Below are 20,090 nucleotides of genomic sequence, written 5' to 3'. Positions count from 1 at the left end.
TTTTTGAAATTTATAATATAATTCAAGACTTCGCTTCAAATTATTGATGCCTCTAACGTTAAGCTTACTAGTTAACTAATGACACGACATCTTTGTATTTAAAAAATTCTAATTTTTTCCCCCTAGGAATCTAAAAAACTTCAAGGTAACCCTAACGTTTGTAATCATGTAGGGATAATTAACGATACCTCTTTCTATATAGCTTAATTACTAATCAAATTCTTTTATTCATTAAATTACTATTCCCCCTTACTTCTAATGGTATTAGTTAAAGTTGGATGCACAATGTCAATTTTGCCAGCCTTACATTCCAATTGTGTTACTGTTGGATCATGGTTAGATGATTTAGAGGGTAAAAAAGTAATAACAAATCTCAACATTATTTTTTAGGGTAATCATGTAATATTACCAAATTAGAATACATTTGACAGGAGATAACAAAAGGGAATTATTTAGGATAATCACGAAGGGAACTCTTTTGTTGCAACTATGGCTAAAGGATTAGCATCAGGATTGAGGATTGCTCAAGATCAAAAGCTGCAACATGTATTAATTGTAACAAACTGGGTTTTGATCAAGGAAACCATACCTAATCCAAAAATTAGATGGCCTTTAGAAGCAATTGAAGACTTGCTGTTTCTCGCCCAAAAAATAGATGGAATCCCTATTCAAACTGCCGAGGATAATGAATTCTTAAAGTCGGCCAATTCACTTGCAGTTATAGCATTAGGAGAGACAAATCAATGGGATTGGGCGAATATAGCTCTTAATGTACCAAATTAATTGTAATTTGTTGTTGTTGTATCAACAAAAAAAAAAAAAAAAAGAATTTTATCTACTATATTTATTTCAATCATTTGACGTGATGTTAGAACACATGTCATACATCTACAATGAAATGGATGGACGTTCAATTTCTTTGTTAGAAATGAAGAGAACGATCGTAAGAAGAGTCTGAATCTTCTCCGCATATGGAGAATTTTTTGAACCCACATGACTCGGTTGGTTTATTCTGGAATCTCTATGAGATAAACCGAAACGTTCCCCTGCTTTGATTCCAGCCGGAGGCGCGTACTCTGTCCGAGGGCGCTCTTCTTGGAATCATGTAGAACTTCCTTCAATCATATTGATGTCGGCTCATCTGTTTCTCTTAGTGCGCTAGATTTTTGCTTCCAATGGATATACTTGTAAGTTTCGATCGATTCTCCCTCTTCAACTTCTTCGAGGACCATTGTTTTATCTTCAATAACATATGCGTCTTCTTCGTTTGTGTCAGGGAATAACCAAAATGCAGAAGAAAGAAGCAGATAAAGAATCCCCAGTACCTGTTTCCTGGATCGAAACCTCTGACGCAGTTGCTCGTCAATTTAAATTTGAAACGGATGGCCGTCTTTGTGTTAGTCTCTCCCTTTTATGAGACTCTCCCCACATAGTCTTTGTTTTTTTCCATTCCTTTCCCACATTTGGTATTGGTCGATTCATTGTTTCATTTCCTTCAACTTTTGGAAGCTATTTTCGTTTTGTTTGATTAGTTTTTAGCATTTGGCGTATTTCTTATCTGTGTCTTCTTGCGTGTTTTGGTGTTTTAAATTAAAATTTCATGAATCATGGAAAGTCCTATCATGTGAATTTGGCTAACTATTTGTGATCAAGAGTTGAAGTGTATACTAGAATTTCTTACGGTTAAGGTTTCCTTGAGTACTGGACATTCTTTTTTTATATGGAAATGAGTAATCCATCCGTTTGTTACAACCGTGCATTGCAGTTAATTGTGTTGCTTTAATAATAAATCATTCGAACATGGAAGTTTTGTTTGAAGAATGATCTCAAGGTTTTGTTGCTTGCACATACCAGTTCGTGAGGTGCAACCATGTCGACGGATATCACCACGGGAGGGGGGGATCTCCATTCTTTGGGTATGTAAAAAGTTTCCCAACACCTGTTCATGGGATTTTGGAAAATCTCCCTTATATGGGTGTTAAAAGTAAGCTTGTTGAGTTGAGTTGCAATACCATGACCTGCTGGAGTCAAAAGTTGATAGCATGTGTTGTTTGTCTCTTGTCCCCATCAATATACTCCTCCTTGTCTTCCAGGTAAACATTATCTATCTTCTTTTCTTTACTTCCAGTACTATCTCCTTTGTTCTTCCTTGTTTATTACCTGCCCTGCCTTACGGTTACTCATGCTCCCATAGTCAATAATAACCTGCAAGTGAACACACTTCCCCTCGTCCCCCACTCTCTCCTTCTCTGACTTGGGGAGAATTTTCCCTTCCTTAAAAGTGATTAAAACCCTAGATTCACTATTCATAATGACTCCCTGTTGTTGACATATCTTCCATGAACTTAAGCTTGTTTGACAATATTCTCTAGGTAGTAATTGCAAATCTTGATTGGTCCCCTCTCCTTCAGGCTTGCATTGTTGACCTTTGAAATTTCAGAACCAACAGAACCATCTGTAGTAGTTCTCTCAAGGAGTCTTGGGTTTTCTGCTTCCCTGCTTAGGCTGAAGGCCGAAGCCTCCTTTTATTACTTTTATTTTTCTTTGATATTTACTCATACTCATTAATTCTTAAACCTTATAAAGTCCCCTGTCCTTTACCTTCCAACTAATGGGAAATCTTATTACACACCCCTTAATAAGAATAGGAATATTTACTGTTTTCCACTGTTCTTGTATGGACTTTTCTACATTATTTGTTATCGGAACTGTGGAGGGACGGCAGATGGAGTAAACCCCTGATGAATTTTACTTCCTATTGAAGGATGGCCACATCTAATGCAGTATCAGTAGAGCTGTTCAATTGGTTCTGGTCCAACCCCCAAAAAATCCGGTCCATTGGGTTTCTGTCCAACAAGAGTTGGACTTAATCAAATATATTGGTTCAGTTCTAACTTTAGTATTCAATTGTTTTAGTACTCTGACCAAGTGTGAGTTAGACTTTGGTCTGATTTTTGTTTTGAGTTTCATAATTCAAGTATTCAACTAGGATTTGTTTTCTTCTTTTAAATAGCTTATGTTAGGATGCAATTTGAGGTTTCCTTCCCCTGCCTCTACTTCCCACTTCTTCCTCTTCCTATTCTTTCCCTCATGTGAAAGCCCACCGTAACAGGCTAGTCCCAGGCCCGCGTCAAGTGAGTCTTATTCGATACAGCAGCAACAACAACAACAGCACAAGGTTATCCAACTAAATGTGGTCAGCTATGTGGATCCTAGCCTTCCAATCAGATCTATTCAAGGCCATACTGGGTTTAAGGCCTAGGCCACGAGTCTTATTCTAGTTCAACCAAATTTATGGATGGTTTTTCATTTGGAGGGTGGCGGCTTGGGGGAATTAATGAAGCTTAAGTCACCTAGAGGGCTTATCTCATTGGAAATAAGTTTTGGGTTGGGTTGTGGAGGTGTGATGTGGAGGGAACGGAGGATCAAACCACAGACCTCCTAGGACTTTAGGTCTCTAACAAGAGGCTGCCTCCCCAATGCGCTAGAAGAGCACCTACATTTGTACTGCAAATTTGATGAGCCTAAAATATGGGTTGGAAGTAGGAAAATGGTATTTTGTTCATTAGTCAGTATGAGTTCTGTTTTATGTCATTATCTTCCATCACTTTTTAAACATTAGTAATCCTACTGACTACCCATCATAGTAGTAGTTGTAGATCTTAATTTTGTCACCTTCTCTTCAGGCTATGGTGTTGATGATGTGCAATCAGTACGCCTCAATAATATTGATCACCCCCCAACCCCCCTTTGTAATTGTAGGAGCAGCAGAGACCATTGCAGGAGTTCTCTCCTTCAAAGCCCTGCTGATATACCACTTCCCTACTTCATCTGGAGCTTGAAGAAGACCACCCCCCTGTGCAGACGACATATTAGCTTTACCACCTTGTTGACTCTCCTATTCTTCTTCTTTATCCTTTAATTTTATTTCCTGTTTTACTCCCACTCAATAATTGTTAAACACTTTTATGTCCTCTGCTCTACCTGCCAATTAAACTTTTGGAGATCTGGTTCCAGATCATCACTAACCTAACAAACCTAGGAATATCTACTATCTTGCCACTTATGCATAAGAGTTTCCTATTATTCTATTGGGCTCATAACAAACCTCAACAGGGTTTTTGAACTTCTGGCTCAAATCAATTTGACAATACCACTTCTGACTGTTGCATAAGCTATCTGGGTGGGATTGCTTTATCAACCTGGATTGGGTGGATCAATGTTCTTTGATCCCAAATATTCAAAACCATCTCTCAAACCTTTCTATATTAATCTCATTTTGATTTTTAGCAATGTGTTTGGATGGTTACCATGAGAAACTAGAAGATTATTTGCCATGCTATTTGAATGTTATTTTCCCATATTGAGATATGCCATGTTTAAGAGGTTGTAATCAGCAGGTGCATCTGTATTCTTCTAATGTTGTTTCGGTAAGCCTGCCTGTTCAAACTTTGCACTCCTCCAGCTAATTGGATCGGGACACTTATTTCCTTGTAGGTGAAGGTTATTGATGACTCCAGGCCTGTTCTCCCTAGGATAATGGAGTCATTCCTGAACCAATTTTTTCCATCTGGCTACCCATACAGGTGATAAGTCCACCATTTTTTTCAGCTCCACATATTTTGGTATGTCAACTGTTGCCTTTGAGCTTACTTTTTCCCCTCCACTCCTTGTGCAGTGTGAATGAGGGTTACTTGAGATACTCACAGTTCCGAGCATTGCAACATTTAACAAGTGCTGCTTTATCAGTGCTTTCTACTCAGGTTTTCTCTTTTTTCTTCCCCCTTCCCCATTTGACAATAGTTTAGAATGTAACATCCTATAGTTGCTCCATAAACATCTGTATACTGTGGTGGACATTTATGTAAAAGATATTAATGTTCATGGATTTCTTTACTTTCAAAATGGGTTTGGCATATCACGGGATCTGATGAAGCTTCTATTTTTCATAACAATCACCAGGGATGTTAATTGTTTTGCTTTACCTTTATCATTTTTAGCACCAAATTTGATGTTGGCTTCTCAATATTCTTACTCCTTTGCAGTCACTGCTATTTGCTGCAGGCTTGCGACCTACGCCTGCACAGGCAACTGTTGTGAGTTGGGTAAGAACTTGTAACCTGGATCTTCGGAGCGAAATCAGATGCCTCTTTTACTGATAGTACTGTGCACTTTGATGTCATGCAGATTTTGAAGGATGGGATGCAGCATGTTGGAAAGTTAATATGTAGTAATATGGGTGCACGAATGGATTCAGAGCCAAAGCGTTGGAGATTACTGGGTTTGTATTTTGGTTTCGGAATGCGTTGCTCAAAATCATACTGTACTTAACAAGAAATTTGTATTGCCGGGAGAGATGTATAGGAGACGTATGATGTGAGCTAGTGGCTAGAGATCATTCACCTATACAAGAAAGCCATCTAAATTGCATGTCCCTTCCACCTTGCAGCTGATGTTCTATATGACTTTGGTACTGGCTTGGAAGTTCTTTCTCCATTATGTCCTCATCTTTTTCTGGAAATGGCTGGCCTTGGAAATTTTGCGAAGGTATATTTTCGTTGTGGTTTTTTCTCCATTTCTGACGCCTGCTGTTCATCTGATACTATAACAAGTTGACAACAAAAAAGAACATTGCTGCTGTTGCTGTTTACTAGTCTTGGATGGGCATTAGAAAGATGGGAGCTGCTTTGTTGTTTTACTTGGTCATTATATTCGTTAATAAAATCTGACTTTTCCTTTGTAACTATTAGTTGCATGCTACATTTTTCTTTATCTTTGACTTTGAAGGGAATGGCAGTTGTGGCTGCAAGAGCCACAAGATTACCTATATATTCTTCGTTTGCTAAAGAAGGGAACCTCAGTGATCTATTTGCAAAAGGAGAGGCTATCTCAACTCTATTCAATGTTGTAGGGATTGGCGCAGGCATTCAACTGGCATCTACTGTATGCTCATCAATACAAGGGAAGGTACAATTTTTTTGTTATCATGAATTCATGATCTTGTTTGGAATTCTAATATATGGCTATTTCTAGGTTTGCCTTTCTGTATTGACAAAAGTGCATTGAACTTTGAACTGTATGCACATGGAAGTAATAAATTTATTGATAAACTATTTGAGTATTGAAGATTCCTTCTTTGCATTTATTGGCTACTTATGTACTGTTTGTTTATTATTTTTAATTTGCTGATGTGAGGAAGAGTGATTGTGCAACAATTTACTCATGGTTTTGTTCCTTGCACTTAGTCATTTTTTTAGGGCCTATTTGGTTACTTGAGTCTGGAGATTTGAAATGAAATGAGATTTTAAATCTATGGAATCATGGTTCAAAAAATTAACTGTTTGGTAACTTTGGTTACTTGAATCTGGTGAAATGAAATCTGTGGATTCATCCTGAAAACTATTTGGTTACTTGAATTTGTGGAATGAAATCTATGGATTCATTCTGAAAAACTGTTTGGTTATCCTGAATTTGTGGATTTGAAACCTACAGATTCATCTTGAAAAACTGTTTGGTTATCTGAATCCATGGATTTCAAAAATTGACTTTGTTAATTTGGTATATTTTATATATGAAAATAAAACATGAAACAAACCTTTAGTCTCCTGGTAAATCATTAACGATTCATGCAAACATGCTTTGTATTATTGGTTCTGATAGGGATCCTCTCAAGATTGGTTTGAATCCCACCGAAGCCTTATTGAGAGCAATGGATATTATCATTCATGGCAACAGATTCAATACAGACAACAACAAAATATAACTCTGTTCATTAATCCTTTACTTCTAACAGACAAATAGGAAATAACACCAGAAAGCTATGAACTTAGATTGGCATATCAGCAGGATAATATTGAAGTAACAATCGATTTCATTAGGCAACTCTGATGTGGATATAGCTGCTGAATCCAAACTGTGATTCTAATAACTGATAAAGACTATTGAAATTAAACAAACCAAATCGAAACTTAAATAAACAAAAGCAACACCATGGCTAGGCCATTCCCCAGAGGTTTCCCTCTTCTCAAGCACTTGCTTGCCTTTTTCCTCCACTCCCCTTCCTTTGCAGCTCCCCCTCCTCCTCTTAACCGCTCTCCCTGTAACAAACTTCTACTGTCCCCCAATCTTTCACTGCCACCTGGCAGCTCCTTTGCATACACCAGTTTCTGTTATGGTTGCTGGCCAATAATACTATGCCATTTGTCCCCTGCTGGTTGGTTTGCCCCTTGTTCTCTGTTGGTTTTGATCCCTAGCTTCTCTTCTTATTCTTCCTTTGGCAGATATGAGTTATAAGGGGCTTATCAAGTTCTTTACAAAGAGGGTCTTGTCTCAGGCCCCTGCACCAAGTACATGCCATTCCGCAATCAAGTTCATGGCAATCGTTTCAAACAGGGAAATTGTTGTTCGAGATAAGCATTGGTTCCACCATTTTAAACATGGGTCATGTTCTTGTCGGGATTACTGGTACCGACTTGATTTGTTCAATAAGTTTTAGTGCTAATTGGATGAAGTTGCATAGAGGTATTATGCTATATAGTGAACAAGTTAGCCTCAATCCCCATTATTGGAATCAAGGTGACGCTGCAACACTAATATGGAGTGCTATTCTACCACTTCAAATTTTCACATCATGTGGCAAAGATTCTTCTTCTCATGTCCGTGCTTCTTGATAATAGAAAGCTAACATATTCAAATGATGGTTTGATGGTTTTGATTATATCTTCTTCTTCTTCTTCTTTTTTATTTTATTTTTTATTTTTTATTTTTTTTAAATACATTCAAAAGGTTTTGATTATATCTAATTACAAGAGGAAACCCTATGACTGGAGGCAAAGGTTTCTATATCCAAGAGAACCATCTTGTACAACAATGGATGGAGCTGTAAATAGGGCATAAGAAAGACTGATGTCTCTTGGATTACCAATGTAACTGAAGTAAGTGTAAACATTTGCTAGAAGTGGAGATTGATGGTTTAACTAACAAACATGCCCTGAATTCATCAGTCAAAATGCTATTCTATTGGTGATTACACATTGTCCAAAAAAGGGTTCATGCAACAGATAAGATAAACACTTCTTATGACAGAAGCCAAAAGAAAAATATGTGGACAAAAGAAAACAAATACATAAGAAAGCAGCAAGTTATAATTTAAACAAAATAGATTATCCAAGCAAGTTTTTGGGTAGATTTGATCTAGTGGCAACGGGAACCCGCTCATCCAACATTATCAACTTCTCTTCATCATCATAGTCCAGAAAAGTTGGGCTTCAGCTTTGTTGTTGATGAAGTAAGTCTTGGTTGCCATTCTGCGACAAACATCGAGGCTCGGAATTGCTTTGAGTGCTTCTGTAAGCCTTTTTGACATAGTTGGGAGATAATCCGATCCCACAAACATGTCAAATGCATTAGCCAGCTGCTTGAAGGGACTTACTATCTTATCAACAACAGTCTTGGCCTTCTTCTTCTTACTTGAAGACCTCTCAGCAGCCTCTGATGTTGGCCTACCTCGAGGTGTGGACCTTCGACCACTCGGGGTTGGTTGAGCACTTCCCTCTCCATTAGTCCCTAATGTCATGTCAGCCAAGTCCACATCATCAATGCCTACGTCAGTTGGGTGAGCCGAATCTTGACATTTCATTGCCAAACCACGAGAGCACCTCATAGTGGATGGGTAGGACTATGGTGTCCTTCCAAAACCTTTCTTCAGTTTTTTACAAAAATGTAATACAAAGATGTTGATATGTAAATGTATTTCAAAAAACAAGTGTTTCCAATTCATACCTGAATGGAAGCCCACATGTGGTCAGGTTCATCGAACCTTGATTCTTCGCTGTTCCATCCAAGGCCACTGCATTTTATGAGATCCATTAGGGCTTTGATTGTTGCCCTCCACACCCGATAATGGTTCTTAATTTGATCTGCCTCATATGAAGTTTGGAGTATTGCATTAATTGTGTTTGCAATTTCTGCAAATTGTGCTGGCCTAAGACCATTATCCCCTCCTTTCCCACACTTATGGTGGGTGACCAACGTCTGCAAGAAAAAGTGGGAGTGTGGCTTGGACCACTTGGCTATAACCCTTTTCTTCGATTGTGTTGATTGGGATTGTGATTCTGCCATCTAACAAACAAAAAAGAAGCACCATAATGGTAGAATAATAGATCAGTTGTACAAAACAAATCTGAAATTTACAAGTGCTCTTGGAAGAAACTAGTAGGTGGCTGTATGTTCTTGAAACCATAGAGGAACTGATGCATTTGTGAATTCTTAAGCATAGTGAGGCATTCTAAGTAAGATTAATAAAGTAAACTAAAGAACTGAAACTGAAGATTTATCGAAGGTTTAGTTCAAGAAAACGAAAAGAAAGAGAGATAATTAATTTCCACTTACAAAAACTGGAAAAAGACATAGGGATTCATGCATAGAGTTACAGAGTGTTGTATCCTCACCTCTACAAAGTTGACGGTAAGTACTAGTGCAATGATTGTGTCAAGAGAGCCAGATGGAAGGATGTTGGATCCTCTGACAAGACAATCAGAGAGAGATCAGATATTTTGATGCTTATACACATTTTGAGATTGTCTGACAGAGATGATAGTTTTGATGTAAGGGCACAAACATGAACTCAAAGGTGTAATAGAGGATGTACGTTACAGTACGACATGGTTAATGCCAGAGTTTGCAGATGTCTAATCTTCAGAGAACTTTCTTAGCAATATTCTAAAGTCCGTGATATGATATATGTCCATATCTTCCACATTTGAAATTCTAGATCTAACCAGCATATAGGTAACCCGCATGATACATACAAGATTTCTACCGGACAATTATATCCATTAAAAGAAGTTGCTGTTTAGTGCCTTATCAAACTCATCTTAGAACATTGGATTTTTTTGAAAGAGACAGACGTTCAGGGACGTAGTGAGCAGTATTCTACTGGGTACTCTCACCGCTGAAAGCTCAGAACTTACTTCCAATAACGCAACAAATTGACTATGTTCGTGAGCAGAACCTAATTAACTGACTCACCTTTGCAGCAACTCTTAATTCAAGAGCATCATTACTTTTAAAAACAAAGGAGCACAGTATTGTCATTTACAGTGAACTTTTACTGTAACAGTTGTTCCAGCATTCCGTCGAAGCTTTTGTGCTGCTGCTTCTCCATCAAAACCTTCAAGCTTCTCTCCTGAAACTCCACTGGTTATAATTAAGAAGATCTATTTGACACTAATGTTACTACTCAGAATTTTCTATGCATTGCTCAAAATGTCCTTATGAACATTTTGAATGACAAAAATCTGAGTCAGGAATGTCACCCTTTTCACAATAATAGATCACAGACTAAAACTGCAAAGGAACCCCCACAGAAAAGTAAATATATAACAACAATAACAAAAAGTTTTGATACAACTTTCTATAAAACATTACGGTGCTCTAAAACCAGAAAGAAATCAAAAGAAAGCAGCAGACAGGCATGTCTCCTAATGATTAAAGGTTGTAATGCATGTTTTTCTGCAGATAAATAATGCTGGGATTAATATAAGGAAGCCAACCATCGAATACACTGCTGGAGAAACCAACTTCAAATCAGAAAATCCAACATTACGCTACTACCAACAGTATAGAAGAACATTAGTCCCCCTTCAATTCTCTCTTATATTTCTGGTTTGGACCCCCCCTTCCCTGGTTTGATCTCTTCATCTCCACAACCAGCCAAATCCATTGGAACTTGGGGAGATTATTCTAGGCTGCATCAGGTTCTATCTTGGTTCATCTTAAGCTTGGTTAGCAACAAACAACCAAGCTGCCATAGGAATATCCTGTTCTTGAAAACCCTAAAATGTGTTGCTTTGTTTTGGGGAGGATGCAGTTCACAAGGGAAAAAAACACAATGTAGAGGACGTGCAATCAATAGTAAAGAAATACTTAGGACAAACAACAACTTTCTTTCTTCATGAAGTTACAGCCAATACAATCTTCCAAAATGGTGAAGAATTCTAAAGATCTTTATAATTATGTTTAAACAAATAGGTTTAGTGTCATACAAAAGGACAGACAAAAAAGTTTATGCTGCCTCTTGTGCCTAGAACCTTGAATCATAGTTGTCAAAGCATCGGCCTAAGCGGCAAAGCAGTTTTTGAACTGCTTTTTTTTGAACCGCTTAATTGACGCCCAATCTGCAAAGGAACTCCAAGGCCCAAAGTGACATAGAACCTATTTTTTGCTTCATGAGTGGGACCCCATGCTCGTTGGCAATAAAATGTGAAGCATAAGCCATACTCAACATCAAGAATCAATGAATTAGTAAATGGCTAGGCGAACGCTTTGACAACCATGGTTTGATTAGATGAACTTATGTTTGTGTTCTTTTTCTGAAATTTTTTTCATAATTATGATTCTTGAATGCTTGTTTTTTTGGGATGGATGTGACTATTGAGTATTTGTTTAGCTTATTATAGAAAGTAGTTGTATTGAAAAGTAATTTAAAAGTAGTTATATTGAAAATTTTTGACCTAACCGCTTTGGTCACTTTACTGCCGCCTAGTCGCCGCTTTGTCGCCTAATTGCCTAGGCGGAGCCCCAGTCGCCTTGCCGCTTTGACAACTATGCCTTGAATGCTGAAGAATCCCCTCCTTAAGGAAATTTAATTAAAGGAATATTTTTTGGCATAGATTTATCATCGCCTAAAAAACTATTTGTTGCTCCCTCTAAACCAAGTTATGTCCTTTGCAATCAATTGGTATATATATTTTAAATCGTTGTCTTGATTGGGATACCTTTGAGGCTTTGAAGAAGTAGATGATTTATTCGTTTCACATTAATTCTCTAGAAAGTGTTGGGTAGATGCATGTTCTTTCAAGTATCATTCGCCCTTAGGTTGATTGGCATTTTGTATTTGGTTTCATCTTAATCATTTTTCATCTAACATGAAAAATCTCATTAATTTTGATATCCTCTCAATTTGGCCAGGTGAGAACTTTCGTATCAAGACAAAATGATAAAGGTGAAAATTTGAGAAATGGGATTAGTTTTAGGTCTTAGTGCTACATCGAAAATCAAAGCAGAAGATTATTCACAGTGTAATGGAACCATGGAAGAAGATATAATAAAGATTTCTCAAGAAACCAAGAGCACAAGAACTTCTAGAAAACCTAAGCTTGAATATCCTTGGACAATTTAGTTTCATGTGCTTAAAGCTAGAGTAGTGAACCCAAACCCCCCGCTACCATCAGTAACCTAAAAAAACATATCTTCTCATTTAGATCATCACCTAAAACACTTGAATAGACTAATCTACAGAACGGGTAGAAAAATTAAAGGCACATAAGAGATCCTTATTCTTTCTTAATCCCATTTCCTTTTTGTGCTATCCCACCTATGATGCGCTAATTGGTACGAGACTAATCCATCATGGACTGAAGAAGAGATAAGCAAAGGTCACAGAATAAGTGGAAATTGTTTCAATGCTAGATGGAATGTAAGGCTTTGGAAAAACAACTTTCAATTTGCTTTTCTGCACCCAAAAATGAAACACAGAGATTGATGGACCTCTCTGTCAGATTTTCAATCTTTGGCTCTCAGAAATCAGATTTTGAACGTTCTAATTAATGAGATAAATCATTCTCAACCAAACAATTAAGTAAGATAATAAACTTGAAAAACAACATTTATAGGTACATGTTGTGCTCAACGATTACAACCTACAGCAACAAGGAGAAGAAAAACCCTACCAGAGAAAATACATCAGATAAATAGAATACAAAAAATAAAATAAAATTAGAAGATGAAGAACAACAGCTAAGCTCACCTTCAAGCTTCAGAGAACCTAGCCGACCCACCACCTTCGGCAAGAAAATGTAGCCAAAACCCTATTGGAGAAAACATATCAGAGAAATAGAAGAAAAAAACAAAATGAAGACTTTAAAAATATAAGCTTTAAACCTCACTTCAAGAGTTGAATAAGAACAACAAACAACTCACCTTCAAGAGTCGAAGACTGTTGGAGATTGCTGTTGAAAGAGAAGAGGCGTTTCAGAGAGAAGAGGCATTCCAGAGAGGAGGAGTTCCAAAGGGAAGAATCGTTCCAGGGAGAAGAGTCGTTTCAGAGAGGAGCCGCTTGAGAGAGAGTCATTCGGTCGTTCCGTCAAATGTGAACCCGCTCATTCAAGGTCTTTTATAGATAGGGTTCATCACTCATTTCACCCAAAACCCTGGACTTTTACTCTATATTTTGAATGGCTGGATTTATGAACCAGCCCATGTTTTTCAACCGAACGGTTTAAAAAATTGATTCATGAATCTAGGGATTTCAAATCCCTGGATTCACACAACCAAACAGGCCCTTAAGCTTTCTGCTCCCTTCACTAAGATATTACTTCCTTCATGAAGCTTTGCCACTTCTAGAGAAGAGGTCTGGTTTATGCCTTGCACAATGAAATCTTTTCTTTATATTTCCACCCTTTGGCAATTGTTTTATTTTGAAAGTTAATCTACAAGCCTTAGTCCTAGTGAGACCCCCCCCCCACCACCCACCAAAAAAAAAAAAAAAAAAGGAAATAAAAAGGAAGAAACCCTTCCCGCTCTTTTTGATGTGTATGTATTGATCTATGTAGCAAATAGAGTTCCCTTTTGCTTGGTTTAATAGGTTGCTTATTGGACTTTTGTAAGAGGAGCTGAGTTTCATGAGTGCCCTGGGCTTCACCCACCTATTCAAGGAATGTTTGTGCAGCAACGATATTCGCCTAAATGTGGTTTATGCATGTGTTGCCTTTAAAATATTTCTCAAGACAAATAGGTGACAGGGTGATAGCACAAAGTTATCTTGAAAGTGTGAACATCAAATACCCAGAACCAGGGCTCCTCTTCTCTAAAATAGTTGAGCAAGAACCAAGAATTTCTTCAGATAGTGGAGACATTAAAGATATGTGATTTGAACATTCAGTCAATGAACAACTAACTGACTTTGCATTTCTCTTTGTACTGAAATGTGTCTAGGTGTCTGACGTCAACTTGGGTACCTTGGTTGCCTTATTGCTGTACGCTTGGCCTTTTACCCTCTCCAACACCTTGGGCCGCTGGTGCTCTGACAATTATCAATCAAATGAGACATGAATTTTCATCTTGATAAATAAAAAAGTGACCCACAACAATTATTCATCTTCTTGTGGGAAAAAACCACTTCCTGAAAATCCAGCTAACTGTAGTTGGGGATTTGTTCATTGTATGGACTTATATTCACAGACCATCTGCCAACAATCTATGTAATGACACTCCATTTTTACAAAATTCAATCATGTGGGACATGGTAGTTTTGTGTTGGCACATATATGATGAAACTTTTGATAAGCCAATCTAATTGTCAGATCTGGTTTAGTATCAGACTACCAGCCTTCCAATGTCCTTATTTCTTGACCGGCTGCTTGATGTAGCCTTGGATTGAAGGGATCAACGAAGGTCCAATGCTGAAGGATCTTAATAAAACCAGAACCAGATAAAGGGAATCTCGGTGAACAAGTAGGAGAGTTAAATAAGGCTTTTTTATGGCTCATTTGGGAAAGTGGCTTTAGGTTGATGACATCCAGGCCATAATGATGGACCGATGTAAGTTTCAAGTGATCCTAATGGCTCCTAAGTTTTAGGGGGTAGTTGAGACAATTTGGGCCTTAAGTCTGTAATTAAGGTCAAATGGGGTTATTTTATAGGGGGTGACTTCCTCAAAAGGAGAAGCAAATCTGATTATGAAAACCCCTACAAAAGTTTTCAGTTTGCAGGGTTGAGGTTTTCACATGGTCTAATGGGCTGGATGGCTAAGAAACCTCACCTGAAATTAAGGCAGCCAGAGCAGGAGGATATCCAATAGGTTTCAGCCTCTTTTTATGGGGAAATAGGGTTTTTCCGATTTCTTAGCAACTTTGAAATAAAGTAAGAAAAGGGAACTCCAGTCTAAATAGGAAACAATAACCAACTGCTAACAAATTAAGGACTTCTAAATGAGCCAACTTGCGTAATGATGTAGGGATTATCCTAACGACTTGGTGTGAACACAAAGGCCCCTTGGTCGAAACCCTAAGTGAAGTCCCCAAGAAGGATCTAAGAAGTCTCCATGAAGTGTAGCTGAACCCTACAGGAGGGGTATTTTGGGCAATTTAGCCCTTAATTTATTCCTGAATTTAATTTCAGAATTTGGTTAAGTCAGTCTGAGTCTAATTTGGATTTGTTTTGAGTCTTCTATTTTGAGTTTAGTTTGATGTTAAGTTGATTGTTTTGGTCTTAAGTTATCTAATTCGCATGTGTTTAAATAGATAAAGTATGTAATGAGATTCCAATATTATGGCTGGAATTGCGTAGTAATTTGATTCTTATTCTTTAGTGTTGATAACAGTCCAGCTTGAGTTGTAAGTGGATCTTATCAGTTAAGAAGATCCTAGTCTGAGTCTTGAGTCTTATTTTCAGGCTATAAATCGCCTCTAAATGTAAGTTTTTTTTCAGATTTGATGACTTTAAGTGTCTAATTGCCTAAGTGTGGCAGCTTCCCTAAGAGGGGGACCCTACAGTTGTCATTGTGAGAGTTCTTGAGATAATTTCAGCATTCAAGGCTCCCTGGTGTAGCCTTTCTTTCTCTAGAGTTCCTAGGGTGGTAGGTTTCTGGCTTATCTTCTCTATACCTTCTTGGCGCACTTGTTCCTTCACCATGTGGTACATAGATTTGAGATCTAAGTTGTGGTGGTGGTGGTGCAGTTTGCACACGATCTGCAGTCCTTGCTTGTTCCAAATTGGCAACCCTTGTGTTCATCTCTATAAGGTGGGCAAGCATGTCATGCTGGGCTTTCAGGATTTGCTCAGCTGCTGTCTTGCGTTTGGCTCATCTAAAGTGACTTGAAGCTTTTAAGAGTTCCTGGAACCAGCAGCTCTGATACCAATTGAAACCACAGATCTAGAGTTAGGGTTAAAGTTGTGATTTGCCTAGAATGTGGCTGCGCAGGAGTTTCCAGCAATAGGTAGAGGTGGTTTTGTAGGGTTTTCCCTTAATCCAAGCCTGCTGAAGATGAGTTTTAGACCTGAACTCTTTCAAAGACTGAAGATCAGATTTGAAATTTGAACTCAAACTCAGAATTAGGGTTTAGAGAGGTTTCAGCTGGGGTTAGGGTTGCTGTTCTGCAGTCTAGAACTAAGATTGTGACCATTCTGCAGTTCAGAAACTGTTTCAGAGTACTGGGGTTGACAGTTAGGTGTTTATGAATTTTTTGGAATTTCTCAAAAATTCTGCAAGCTCCACTTGGAGAAGATGAAGTGCAGATATTCTGAAAGTCAGAGTTTACGGCTGCTATGGGTAACTGGTGTTAGGACTGGGTTGTATATGCTTCTGCGATTCTAATGGAGGGTAGAATGGTGTACAACTGAGCTGGGAATGGGGGAATCCCAATGTGGTTGGGATTTGGGAGCCGTGGGGAAGAGGGAGGAAGGGGGAGGGTCTCTAGGGTTTGTGGGAGGGGTTGGGGTTTCAGGGACTTGAAAGGGGATGGGGAAACAAGGAGTTGTGATGGGGTTGGGGTGATAGCCTAGGTCAGACAGGTAAGGGAAGGGGCTGAGAAGGGTGCGTCAGGTAGGGGAGGTGGAGGGGAGGCTTGCATGGCTGGGAGGGAGGTGCGGGAGGGCTGTGATTTACTTGGGATGGCTTGGTAACTTGAAGATGGTTGCTGGACTTGCTATTTGATGTTTCTGAACTTGAATGCAGGCTTGCTTGAAATCGAGGTAGAAGATGACTTGCAGAATTTTCAAACTCACCAAAATTCCTCAGATTTGCAGAAACTAAGGGTAGGACTAGACTCACAAGCTTCCTGTGATTCTATTGAGAGGGGAAAAGGGGGTGAAATGGGGCTGTGATTGATCATCTCCTAGAAGGAGTAGGACCCACTGTTGCTGGAAGAAGAAAATGATGGGGAAGAACTGAAAGGGCTAGGGGAGGTTTGGGAAAGGGTTGCAACTAAAGGGAAGGGTTGGGGAATGGCTTGCGATGGGATTAGGGCAACTCTAGGTCTTAACAAGATGGGAAGGGAGCTGGGATGAGGGAATCCTAGTTGGGGTGGGAGCTGAAAACGTGGTAGAAAAAAAAGGAGTTGGGGAATGGCTTCTAGGGTTTGGGAAAGGGGCTGCAATGATGGGGAAAGGGCTGTACTTTTCTATAGAAGGAGCTGTAGAAAACTCTTTGTAGGATGCTTGACTAGGTGATTGAAGACTTGAGGTTGAAGAACAGTGCTCAAATCCAACTGCAGGTCACCCTCCTAGGGATCCCACGACTTCCCAAGTCTATTTTCTCAAACTCAATTCATTCAATTCATCTAATCTGGACTGAAAGTCTGAAAATAACTTACACTAGAAAGGTTATTTATAGCCTGAAACAATTGGACTCAAATAAGGAATCTTAGTTGCTAAGCAACCCAAACTTACTAGGCTAGCTCCTAAAAATTAGGGCTCCTGATTAGGAAATAACTCTTTTCTAATTTACAACTGAAATAGTCTTAATAAAAGGAAACAACACTTAATCACTAAAACTCTAATTTAAAAAAGTAAAACCAAAATTAAAAGCAGAATTAAATCTGAACTAACCCTACTAAATAGACTCGATTCTAGGGGAGAAAATGACCATTTTGCTCCTTGGTCAGATCAGCCCCCCTTTTTGCGCCCTATTTCGGATGGCCTTGGGCCCCTTCTAAGCACTTTTGGGGCTGCCTGGGGGCTGGATACATCAGGGGTGAGGGTGTTTATCCTCAGCCCCTACATTGAACTGAGGTAGCAGAAACTGTCAGATTTTAAGATATTTCTTCTTCTGCTTTCTGCTACTGCAAAGGGAAAAAAGAGTGAAAAAGAACCGACCGGGGGGGGGGGGTTCCATTAGCACATAAGAAGGTCATTTGTAATTCCTCAACTGTTTGCCTCCCGCTTTTTACATTCCACGGTTTACTCATCCAACATAATGGGCTCACTTGAAAGAATTCACTATAACTTATGATTCAGGGTATTGTTGGATTAACTAAGTTTGATCTGAATGCAACATATATATGCTGGATAGATGCACAATCTAAACTACACTAGCTTGGATCCCCCCGTCTTTTTTTAGAAGGGTACCATTTTGCACCCAATGGATCTAATCATCTTTTTGCTGGCTATGGTCTTCAGTGCATTTTATTATTTTAGTGATTTTCATTTTATGTCGTCTTGCAGTTGGTTGCTTGTCCTCTCCTTTCCGTGATACATATTTACGCTGTTGCTGAAGAAATGCGGGCAACTCCTGTTAACACATTGAATCCACGGAGAACTGCGATGATTGTAGCCAATTTTCTCAAGGTATGATCCCAAATTCCGATTGTCTTGGAGAGTTCCCCTTCCCCCTGCCCCCTTGGGGGGGGGGGGGAGGGAATACAATGTGGAAAATATTCACTAGCTGGTCTAATCAAGATAACCTTGATCCCTAGTGTCTTCAGCCAGACTGAGGGCATTCAACACTGAGTGTTGGAGTTGTTCCCCATGGATTAGCCACAGAATTTAATGGTTTTGGTTGAATATTCAGCCAGTTTCCAAAGCTTCATATCTTACCTGAGAAAATCCTTTTGGGCTGGAGCTTGTATTAGTATATGATGATTTGGACAACTTGTCCACAAAGTTTGAGCACCAAAAAGGCTGCCATTGGCAGATATTTGGACCATCAAGGAGCATATAAGTAAGTTTTATTTATTGTTCTTTTTGTTGTTGCCATCTGATTCTTTCATGTATTGGAAACTAAACCAGACAGGGGAGATATCAAGCCCTGCAGACTTGAGATACAGGGAAACATTTTTCTTCCCTGAAAGAGTCATAGACAATGCTCAAAGGGTGAAGGTGGGCAGAGATCTACACAAGGTAGTTAAACCTTCAAAACTTAGTGAACTGAGAGAGATGTTCCCTGAGGAGAAGTTTCTTATAAGTTGTGGAACTAAAGGGACGGACATCATGTTGGAGCACAGTGCAACAGGTGAGGATGCACTGAAGGGTTGGTTGGTTGCTGCATATGCCGCTAGCATGGAGAAATCAAGCCACACGACAGAGGAAATTCTCATACTAGAGTCTTATAAGAAGGTGGAAAGCTTGTTTCCTTCATTTTTATCTGAACTAAAGATGAAGGGATGGCATACGGATCGTTTTCTGGATGGAACAGGGAGCCGTTTTGCTTGGTAACAGTATGCAACCACCCTTTTTCTCCCCCAAGTCCTAACTCCTTAAAATTCAAAATGGGTGGATTTCAGGTCTTTCTGACAGTTTATTAAAAATGCTTGGGCATTTCTGTTAGATGTGTTACTCTGGTATTTGTATGGTTTTATTAGATAACTGACTTCCTAGGTTAGTGGTTGATTCTTTGTATATGTAATTTGACGATACTCAATTTTTTTTGACATTTCTTTCCATCATCACAGAAAAACAGTAAATGAAAAGAATTTCAAACTCATGATCAAATGTCATTGTTTTCTCCAAGAGGCTCTGAAACATGTAACTTCTAATTTTCAACTTTCTACTATTGACAGTTTTTGTGGGTATGCAGTCTACTGTAAGTTTTGCTCCTTGCTTGCTTACTGTGAAATCAAAACATCCACTAAGGGTATTTAAGACAGAATGCATGATTTAATTTTTATAATCAACTATTCAGTTGAAATAATCTATACTCGACCAGTGGTAATCACACTATAGTCATCAAGAAAATGAGATCTTTTGAGAGTTCCGTGTGTTCCCACGACGGCAGATATCACCTAACTGCTTTGACAAAAGAAGCAAAGAAGCTGGAAGAAAAGGGTAAAGGGTAGTCCAAGAAACAACTAAGCTCAGTTGAAACATGATGAGATCCACTTAAAGAGAAAAAAGTATCAAATTATTAGAAAAAAAGACTCTAATTAGTCAGTAGAATGTGTTTAAAAAAATCCAAACCAGTGTCCTAGGTTCACACATGATTATGAATATATATTATTGGCAAAAGAGAATAACAATATGGGTTCTTTTGGACAAAATTGTATGTTGGTAACCCATCTATGACTCAAATTATCATAGTAATCACAATCAATAAA

The 20,090-nt window shown here is 38.6% G+C and overlaps 1 protein-coding gene across 1 annotated transcript; it reads left to right on the top strand.

Annotated features, from left to right (window-relative positions):
* The first annotated feature begins 983 nt into the window (after nt 1-983).
* RUS2 (root UVB sensitive protein (Protein of unknown function, DUF647)) lies at nt 984-19,702 on the top strand. The gene is made up of 10 exons (XM_089137759.1): nt 984-1,187; nt 1,277-1,396; nt 4,498-4,586; nt 4,679-4,763; nt 5,046-5,105; nt 5,188-5,281; nt 5,450-5,547; nt 5,788-5,967; nt 18,223-18,345; nt 18,787-19,702. The coding sequence occupies exons 1-10, from the start codon at nt 1,176-1,178 to the stop codon at nt 19,210-19,212; spliced, it is 1,287 nt and encodes a 428-aa protein (XP_088993885.1). The 5' UTR covers nt 984-1,175; the 3' UTR covers nt 19,213-19,702.
* Nucleotides 19,703-20,090: the final 388 nt, after the last annotated feature.

This window comes from Hakea prostrata, chromosome 10 (genome assembly GCF_041222555.1).
Source record: "Hakea prostrata isolate BN-2017 chromosome 10, UWA_Hpros_2, whole genome shotgun sequence".
NCBI lineage: Eukaryota > Viridiplantae > Streptophyta > Magnoliopsida > Proteales > Proteaceae > Hakea > Hakea prostrata.
The sequence above is the reverse complement of the archived record's forward strand: the minus strand, read 5'-3'. Positions and strand labels throughout refer to the sequence as shown.

Bases quoted from the DNA above. Each gene is read 5' to 3' on its own strand.
- RUS2 (XM_089137759.1), top strand. The intron at 1,397-4,497 runs GTTAGTCTCTCC...ATTTCCTTGTAG, and splicing joins AAACGGATGGCCGTCTTTGT to GTGAAGGTTATTGATGACTC. The intron at 4,587-4,678 runs GTGATAAGTCCA...CTCCTTGTGCAG, and splicing joins CCATCTGGCTACCCATACAG to TGTGAATGAGGGTTACTTGA.